Source organism: Solanum tuberosum, unplaced genomic scaffold (assembly GCF_000226075.1).
Source record: "Solanum tuberosum cultivar DM 1-3 516 R44 unplaced genomic scaffold, SolTub_3.0 scf00005, whole genome shotgun sequence".
Classification (NCBI taxonomy): domain Eukaryota; kingdom Viridiplantae; phylum Streptophyta; class Magnoliopsida; order Solanales; family Solanaceae; genus Solanum; species Solanum tuberosum.
The window spans coordinates 327,618-337,793 of record NW_006238931.1 but is presented as its reverse complement, the minus strand read 5'-3'; the positions used below and the strand labels follow the sequence as shown (position 1 = coordinate 337,793).

Here is a 10,176-nt window from a genome sequence, read left to right as displayed (position 1 = left end):
CAAGAGATTTAATCAAATGGAACTCTACTATTTAATATAGCATGAGCATATATTTTCATCTTCCTTCTTCATTGGTTATGTATCATTCCATATATTTTTTTTCTATTAGTCTGTGTTTATTTTTATTTGAGAAAATTTTATGTTTGACATTTTTGATGAGTTGTGACTTTTCCGAAAGGTTGTGATTTTTTCAAAGGGTTGTGACTTTTCCGAAGGGTTGTGCCTTTTCTAATGAGTTGTGACTTTTGCAAAAGGTTTTGATTTTTCCGATGATCAGTGACTTTTACGAAAGGTTATAACTTTTCTGATAACGAACAATTAGCACCTATTAATACTACTATTTGTTAGCTATAAATAGAGGGTTTCCTTTCACTTTTAAACTACAATTTTTTAAAGTTTTCTACTCTTCTTCTTCTTAAAAGATCTCGGGGTTATTTGTAACAGTTGATTAAGTTCAAAATTCAATGAAATTCGAGGTACCACATTAGAAAGAGTTGGTGAACAAATTGTAGCAAATCATTCATAAATTCACACTTGTATTTTTTCTTATGATTTCCATGATTAACAATGATGAAATGTTGTGGGAAAGACAATAATAATAAACAAATATGAATAAAGTCACATGATTTGGGTAAGATATATTTATTCTTTGATTTTTTATTTTTTATTTTTTTACTCTCAAATGAAATAGTTTCTTTCTGATTTGGCTAAAACAACGAGCATCAACGTAGTTTATTGAATCATTAGTTTTGATGTAAAATCCACTATTTCAAAAATAGATTTTCACTATTACTTATAATATGATAATATAGACATGATAATAATTATTTTTTAATAGATATGTAAGTAAAAATGAACAAAAAAGTAAAGTGTTGGTGACAAGAGATTTTAATCAATTGAAACTCTATTGTGAATATAGCATGAACATATATTTTCGTCATCATTCTTCATTGGCTATGTATCGTTCCATATATTGTTTTCCTATTATTTTGTGTTCATTTAAATTTGAGAATATTTTATGTCACAAGATACACTCCTTGTTAGCTATATAAAAATAGATAAGAAAATAGTGATGGATCATAAAATAATCTTAATTCAAATTAAAGATTCTATAAACAATACTTTAAATTTTATTCATCTATTAATTTTATTATTGAAAAAGTTTAATATTTTATATCACGATACAACTTCTATAAGATACTAGATACTTTTATTAGACAACAATTATATGGTATGCATGCTGCATGAAAAAGGAAAAGACTACAATCTACAAAGATAAGGTAGACATTTAAAGAAATGAAATATTTTTCACCAAAGGTGATGATGTTCATATATTAAAATTAAATTATGCTACTTAAATATATATGTATATCTAAAAGAAAGAATTGGTCAAGCTAAATATTTGACATACACTCAAACATCAATTTAACCATCATTCGTTATAACAATAAAATACCTTTTTTTTTGTAGAATTACCTCTCTATGATCGTCTTACTCAAATATTAATTGGTAAAGGATAAATTACGTATAAAAATAAAATTTTGAAATATTTATGGTAATCCGTATTAGTGTCATGCACATACTAAATCTGAAGTATGAATATTTAAGAGAAAAATTATACTTAAATGGTGTCCATCATTTATGTTCATAACCTCAAGATGAAAGACTATTGGTGATTTTTTGTATTGATATTTTTTTTAAAAATTTTGTTGGTTAGATTTGTTTAAAAAATTGAGTTAAGTAAATAATAATACTACTAAAGAAATGTCACTTTCTCCCCATATTTAAACTTTGAATGTATTTAGAAATGTTTCAATAATATTTGGTCATTTGATCTCAAAATACAAGTTACTCTATAACAATATGTATTAATCATTTTAAAGCACTTGTCCTATGTTCTTTAAATTATAATTATTTACTAAAAATATTTAATTTAGTAATATTAGTTCTATTTTATAACATCGTAGGCTATATATACAATACACAATGAAACTAGTATTTGTAAAAAGATGAGAAAAGAACTTCTATTTTTTATGCAAATAAAGAGATAAACTTTTGAAAGTAACTGAAAATGAAAATAGAACAAACAAATTAAACAGAGAATTTTTTTAAAGAAGAATAATATTTAAAGTAGCATAATCTAGCTTCAAACATAATTACTAAGATATATTTTTAGGTTTTCTCGTGGGAGTGACATGAAACGAGAGCTTAATTATCAGTTGTATAATTAATTCAGAGCGACGAATCGAATTTGTTGAATTTATTTAAACGACAAGAACAGAGAGTGTGGAACATTACAATATGGGAGCGATAACATTGACTTGTTTCGTTAACTCCATTCGAGGGGAAGCCCCAAATTTAAGTAATGGCCTTCCTTCAAAACCAAAGCTGTCTCCTCTCCTTTCCGTTTCAAAGCCATTTTGGGTCGTCAGAACTGAGGCAAGTTAAACCCTTTCTGTTTTTGTTTATTTCTATCGTTGAATTTATTCTCTTTGGGTTGGACAATTGATAAGAACAGTTATTCAACCGTTGAATATTGGGATAACAATTGAGCGGGTTGAATCAAATTTGGACGGGTCATAGTGGGTTGAGACAACAATTGGGTTAAAATCCAATCCAAATTTGCTTGGTTCAAAATGAGTTAGATAATGGGTTACATTATGCTCCAGAGTCAAGACCAACCCAATCCAATTTTTACTTGTTTTATTTGTTCTTTTAAATTATTTTAGTACCTAATAAAGTTTTTTTCTTTCTTTATTATGACTATATACAAATATCAAATTAAAAAAAAAAATTAAAAATATTTTGACAAGATTTTTCTAGAGTCCATACTCCATCCGGTTACCTATGAACCCAATTTGGGTTGGGTTGAAATGAGTTGACCTGACCCACCCAAACTTAAACTGGTTAGGCGGGTTGAATGGGTTGGGTTTGATTTTGCCACCCTAGTTGAATACTTGCTTTTCTTTAAGAAATTGAATGGCTGGTGCATCCACAATTCAAAGAATAAAAATGTAGTGCTTGAGATTTAAACTTGAAACCAGTGAAGTTTGAATCCTTAAACAACTCCTCTATTTTTTTGGTCAAGGTTCAAAATCTATATATATACATTAAAAAAAAATACCTTATATATATTGTGTAATTTGTTGCTTATGGGGTTAGGGGGTTCACCCTCTAGATCTTCCCCTGCTCACATATGGTGATAAAGTTTATTTTGAAGCTACATTGAGCATTAGAATCTTAATGGTTCCAAATGAAGCAAGAGCGAATATTGAGCATTCATATAGCCAATCCCAACTAGTTTGGGATTGAGACATAATAGTTGTTGTTTTTGTATTGAAGATAGTTTAATAGAACTTAATGTTGTGGAAATATATTGAAACTTGGTTCGGATACTCTTAAACAGATTTTGCTTACTGCTCTTAGTTTCAAGATTTATTTTTCACTTGATAGTTGGCATGGACTTGGTCCATATTATATATAGTTTATCAGAACCTACTCATAAAAAAATATGGTTCTTCACAATATAGACAATACAACATGACTTTGTGCATCTGTGTTAAACAATTTTTACTCTCATCGTTGTTTCATGCAACAAATTACTGAAATTAACTCAATTGATTGAAACTCAGATCCTTACAATATCATAGGATAAGAATACAAACGGATTCAAATTTAACCAGAAAGTATAGTGTAAATCTGTCTATTCATTTAGTGGAGAATTTATATGGTGATACTGAATCAGAGACTGCATCCCTTTGCTGTAGTGTCATAGAGAGTATTGGAAAATTTGATTGGAACGATAACTCTTAGAAGAGAGTCACTTGCTTATTTAAGTCAAAGAGAAGATATTACATTAGTGTTTATCAGGAAAGCTTTGTTTTTTTTACTTTGGTAAGTTATTTGTATTCAGGGTGTTGCCAGTGGGCAAGAAAAGAATATTTTATAATTTATACCAGTAATCATTAGGCAACATCCACAAACTTATTACAAGGTCTAACTATCATATTTAAGGAATGAAGAAACCTCAACACTATTTGTTTTTTATGGTGGTGCCTGGACTAGCTTGCTCACTATAACACTAGGTATCTACTACTTCCACCAGCATAAGTATCAGGTAACTCTACTCACCAAGGATTAGGGAGATACGAAGAAGTCACCGAGTTTTCTCTTATATCTAGAGATTTGACCCCTAGTCCCTGAGATTTGCACCCACTCTATTGACCTCTAAGCCAACATCCCCAGGTACTAAGATACGGGAATGATAATGTTTGAAGTTTGGACTTGGTAGAAAAAATTAGTTATGCTATTGAGGATTGACCCATTTATGGTTTTGGGGTGACTGTTGAATGGACAATGAAGAAGAACAAAGTTTATGAACCACTGATTGGCCTTCAAAAGATCCAATGTCGATAACGTGATAAACCTGTTTGTATATTTTCTTTGCATCAGAAAATTGATTGGGTGACACCTCTTAGTATTGTAATACTTATTTTGAAGCTGTATTCTACATGAAGAATCTTAATAAAAGTTCAAATGTGAAAATGTATCGGAACCTTGTTTGGTATTGCTGTTTGGAGTAGTTAGACATTTAGTTCTAAAGTTTAAGTAGGCGTTTGGACATAAAAAATGTGATATTTGAATAGAAGTAGTATTTGAAGTTAAGTTGAAAAACTGTATTTGGAAATCAAAGTTGTGTACATGCATTTAACTTGAAACTCATCTGCCAAAAAATATAATTCAAAATAATCAGTCCTATATATAACTAAATGCTGGTTTTGAAATTCTTGTTATTGGAAATAAGGAAAAAGTTTCCATGGATATGACTCCTAATGGTATATTTCTTAACAGATTCTTTCGTAATAGCTTCTCTGACTTTTAATAATCATTTTCATGGATGGTGGAACCGGAGATTGGTCCAACTTCTAGGTGGTTACAACATTGCTTCATGTATTCTCCTAGAACGCTCTCATGCAATGAGTTAATTTGGTATGATAGTAAAATAGAGAGATATAGTGAACTTTGTCTACATGGTAAATTAGATACCACATCCCTTTTCCGAAGCGTTACAGTAAAAATTGCAAAATTTGAGATGGTAATCCAGTATGCCGGATTAAGAATTGCATATCGTCTAGTTTTAAGTTGGTTTGAATCCCATTCTAGTATCAGAAGATTGATCGAGCATTTTAAGATTTGTTTTGTAGTATATGTATCATTGAGGTAGTGATTTGGTTCGTCGGGAAAAAGAGTTTTGTTCTCTGTTTGGGCTAATTGATCAACACATTGACAGCTTAATAACACTTACTTTAAAGTAAGCAATGTTTAATACTTCAATAATTGGGCTTAGGTTGAACAGTCATATGTATCATGGATTAGGACAATCGACTTCTAATCCTGCAGTATGAGCCAGGCATCTATACTTATTTCACATGCATTTGGAACTTTCCTGTTGTACGATTATTGAATGTAAGCTACCTTTTTTTATCCTTATTTGAATGTAAACTTTGTTGCAGTCGAATGTTCGCAAAGAAAGAAGAAAGCAGCCAGATCCTCCTTGTGTTGTCTGTAAAGGGAATGGCAGAGTTGAGTGCTACCATTGCCATGGCAGAGGTTCCTCTCTCTCTCTCTCACACACACACACACAAAAGACGGAGTTACTTACAAGAACTTATGTTTGCATTGGGACATACATCTGATGCTATTTAATCTCACAGTCAAGGATGGTATAAATTTTTTTTCGAAACACTTGAAAACACGAAATGCATTAGTGTTGCCTTTGAGCTATGGTGTTGTCATCATTGGGTGCTTGAGGTCTTGGTTAGGCTTGAACTGACTTGATTTAACTTAAGAGTGCCAGAAGAAAAGGAAAAAATTAAAATAAGATAAGAATAATGGGGAAGGGCCTAAAATGTCTCTCAACTATTTGAATTGGTACAAAACTAGCCTCCATCCACCTTTAGGCTTCCAAATACCCCTAACATCAACCTTTTGGCTCTAAAATATCCTTATTTATACCAAATCCATAGTTTAAGGACATTTTAGGTCCTTCTCCATCAAAATAATTTGAAATTACTTAATATAGACTCATATCTTTGGCTTGATTTTGGGTTCCATAGTAAGTTAAAATAAATCCTCTACTATCTACACCCCCACCCAATCACTTCCTCTCCCCACTTTTCTTTTTCTTGAATCTTGTGCACCATTTTTTATTTTTTATTTTATTTAACTAATGACAAATTAAACAAGGGAGAAAAATAACAACATTCATTTATGAATAATTAGTTCAATAGAAGATGGTTTAATTAAGCAACTATGTAGGTATACTGTAGTTTTTCTTTTGCGTGTACCCAAAATTCAAAATAAAATAATGAAAATAACCTTTTTTGGTATCCCCACCCACCATAAAAATAATTCAAATTAAAAGAATATGAACATGTAAGTTCATTTCAAGTTTGAATCCTTGATATCCTAACTAAGAATAAGAGAATAAAAAGTAGGAATGAGCAAGATAATTGGATAATCGATAGAAAATTTTATATTAATAAAAATTAATAATCTTTTTTTAGATTGACAATCAGACAGGGCGAGTATCGATTTTAGTTAGATCTCCAGTTATGAATTGGATTATAATACATTGGGGGTTGATTTAAAATATGCCAAAAGGAAGGTATCATGAAATAAATATTTTTTTGAATATTATTTTCAATCTTATCGTGTCAACATATGAATCGTATGTAGTTTTTATTATTTATTTGAGAAGGAATTAAGTTTAGACCAATCAGATTAGGCAACATAATAAATAAACATTTAATAATTTTACTTTAGAGGAGTTGTTAAAATAAGGGCAAATATGAGCCAAAGGTTTACATTGAGGGTGTTTTTAGCCAAAAGGTTAATGTCAGGGATATTTGAAGGTGGAAAGGTGGATAAAGGGTAATTTTGTACCTATTCAAATAGTTGAGGGGCATTTTACGCAATAGGGCTTGAAGTACTTTTAGTTCCCTAATTATTTTGGATTTTGGTAATTAGTCTACTGTAACTCCTTAGTTACCTATTCTCTGAAGTCAACTATTTTCCCTCCAAATAGTTTCACAAATACGCATATTTATATTTATGTATATGCTCCATGATCTGGTTAATTTTTCTTAAATTGACTTCCTATACAATTCACTTGATGCAGGGAGGACTAACTTTGTGGACCTAGAAATGCTTCCAAGAGGAGAATGGCCAAAATGGTGAGGTATCAAGTTATTCAATTTCTTCCACATTGTAGATATTATTACTTGAGCTGCTGGGGATCCCATAATCTAATGCATACTTCTAGGTGCAAGAGTTGTGGTGGAAGTGGGCTTGGATACTGTTCTCGTTGCCTTGGGACGGGTGAATACCGATATATAATGGGATTTCATTTCATGAGACGGGATGATGAACCTGAAGGTAGATATTAGTCAAGCTGACATTGATTAGGGACGAGTAGTCCGCCAATATGCTTCTAAAAGAATAGTAGTTGAATTTCAGTCTAGATATGTAAATCTGTCTTGTTTGGACTTTTTTGGCTGCAGTTTGAATCAAACAGCTTCCGGAAGAGCTTCAAACTGTGGAGTGATGTACCAGGAAGAGCAAGCTTGAAGCTATATCAAGTGCTACATAATGTAACTGCTAAAAAGAGATTGACATAGTGAAATGATATTTAATGCAAGTTAACCTGCTGCTAAAGCTCCACGGTTAGGCTGATAGCTTCTAGAGTGCTATATTCTTGGAGCATTGTCTCGGGTGCATCTTTTGGCTTTTGGAAACAGTCTGGCTGGAAATATTCCATATATGTGAAAATTTATTTTAGGACTTATGAGATACTGCCTCCTTTTTCTGGTTACTACTGTCTGCGAATGCTTGTTCTCATGACTAAATAAAGACAAGATGTGCTCTAAAAACATGCCAATGACCTCCCAGGATATTAATAAAATTTCCCCTTTTGTATTTAAAAGGTAACTTTCCTTGAGATGCAAGATGCTTTGCAGTGGAGGTGTTCCCTAGAGTCTTGTATTACATTGCTCCAACCATTTTTACAGCAACTTGGAAAATCAGAAGTGTCATTTTGATGAAGGTTCAGTTCCTTTTGTATCATCAAGTATATCAAGTTCTTAATATCCATAAAACATTGGTCCCATCCAAGTCATTAAATAAGCAAAGATTTAAGGCTTTCTTGCTCTGCCTTTTGTCCATCGACAATTGATTGTTTTGATCCTTGTTCAAATTATAGTCAGTCGCTCCTCAACATCTACATGTGCTCAAGTGAAGTTAAGCTACAGACATAGATTATCAGTTTTAACTCACAAGTCAACCGGAAAGCCCCAATAAGGTGGCCTCAATTTTGTTGCAAGATTGCCTTGTTTACATCTCAAATACTCAATAGTTTAGGTCAACAGTTAGATGGTTCTGCAATATTTCAAATGCCTACATATTACGTAGGATATTATGAAATGCTTCCAGTAAGGCATACTAAGAATGGAAGCAAATCCATTGTGGCTAAAATATTTAAGTAGAATTTATCCAAAAGCTGATTTACAACGTCTCTGAATGAAAATTTACATTTGACATTAGTCTCCCACGAAAATTGATACAATCCTTTTGGCAGACTTCCCCTTTTATGGGAAAGGGATTAGTTGGAAGTTGTTAAGTAGATGCACGTGAGCTGCGCGTTGTCCCATTACTTGTTATAAGTTGTTACAGTTGGTTAGAACTAACTATCGGATTCATTATTCCTTCCCCCACACCCTACCCCACCCCACCTGCGAATTCCTTAGTTAAATAATCATATCTTTCATTCATTGTAATCATCTAACAAAGGTAATTAGATCAATAGAATTATTCTCGTTATCTCATATTGTTGTCTCAAGTCTCTGAATGAAGATTTACTTTTAACATTAGTCTCCCAAGAAAATTGATACAACCATTTTGACAGACTTCCTCTTAATGAAAAAGGATCCGTTGGACGTTGTTAAGCAGATGCACGTGAGCTAGACGTGGTCCCATTAGTTATTACAAGTTGTTACAATTGGTTAGAACTAACTCTTAGATTCATTATTCATTCCCCACCCCACTCCACCCGCAAATAGTCACATATTTCATTCATTGTAATCACCTGAAAAATGTTACAAGATCAATATAATTATTCTCTCTTTATCTCATATTGTTGTCTCAATTAAGTCTGGGATAAGCTGTTCAAGGACAATTCTTCTCAATTTGTCCTTTGGGCTACAATATTTCTTTCTAAGGTTATATCCAAATTTAGAAATGTATCATTAGTATCAGAGCTTATGATTCTTTGACCTGTTTCAATAGGAGATAGTAAAACCATGACATAAGAGTTACGTAAGGAAGTTAATTAGAAGGGTTCGATGGAAGCAATAGTTAGTTCTATGGAGGAAATGTGTGGGGTTGTCAATGGTAAGGTCACACATGCAATGGATGAGATCAAAAGGTTGTTACCAACAATATGAATCCGATTGCAATCCCTAACAAATTGTAAGGTCCGCGGATGCTTGTTCTCATGACTTAATAAAGACAAGATGTGCTCTAAAAACATCCCAATGGCCTCCTAGGATATTAATAAGATTTCCCCTTTTGTATTAACAAGCTAACTTTCCTTGAGATGCAAGATGCTTTGTGATGAGTCCACAAATTGGACTCATTTAGGGCTTTATTTTAATAGAAATAGTGTCATTGAATGCTTGTTTTATCTCAATACCTGATTAAAATGATGAAGTTTCAGGTATTTGAAGTTTTAATGGAAGCATGGACACTTAGGCGCAAATCAGAGCAAATAGGGCTGAAAAGAACAAGAAATGGAATCCTGCGGATCGCCGAGTTCAACTTGGCGAGTCGCCGAAATGACATGAACCGCCCTTCGTTCCAGTACGCGAAGCCTTGAAGGAAGTGGATCAAAAGGCGAGGAAAGAAGTAGTCGGCGAGTCGCCGATCAGTTCCGCGAAGCAGTACTGTACCGCCCAATGATCTAGAATGCGAGGATGCTAAAGGCAAGACACTGAAGGCGATGAGCTGACCAAAAGGTGGATCACCGAGTTCATCGGCGATCTCGACTAATGTCGCCGAACAATCCTCCGCAGTACAGTCTGTGAAAACTATAAATACTAGTTAGAATTGTAGTCTTAGTGT

At 32.7% G+C, this 10,176-nt stretch overlaps 1 protein-coding gene across 1 annotated transcript; it reads left to right on the top strand.

Moving 5' to 3' along the window:
• Nucleotides 1-2,160: 2,160 nt before the first annotated feature.
• LOC102591946 (uncharacterized) lies at nucleotides 2,161-7,933 on the top strand. Its single transcript, XM_006338753.2, has 5 exons — nucleotides 2,161-2,439; nucleotides 5,514-5,610; nucleotides 7,181-7,235; nucleotides 7,325-7,437; nucleotides 7,563-7,933. The coding sequence occupies exons 1-5, from the start codon at nucleotides 2,302-2,304 to the stop codon at nucleotides 7,565-7,567; spliced, it is 408 nt and encodes a 135-aa protein (XP_006338815.1). The 5' UTR covers nucleotides 2,161-2,301; the 3' UTR covers nucleotides 7,568-7,933.
• The last annotated feature ends 2,243 nt before the right edge of the window (nucleotides 7,934-10,176 follow it).

Excerpts from the sequence above, each read along its gene's own strand:
- LOC102591946 (XM_006338753.2), top strand. The coding sequence starts at position 2,302 with ATGGGAGCGATAACATTGACTTGTTTCGTTAACTCCATTCGAGGGGAA. Across the intron at positions 2,440-5,513 it reads TTTGGGTCGTCAGAACTGAG|TCGAATGTTCGCAAAGAAAG; the intron begins GCAAGTTAAACC and ends ACTTTGTTGCAG. Across the intron at positions 7,236-7,324 it reads AGAGGAGAATGGCCAAAATG|GTGCAAGAGTTGTGGTGGAA; the intron begins GTGAGGTATCAA and ends GCATACTTCTAG.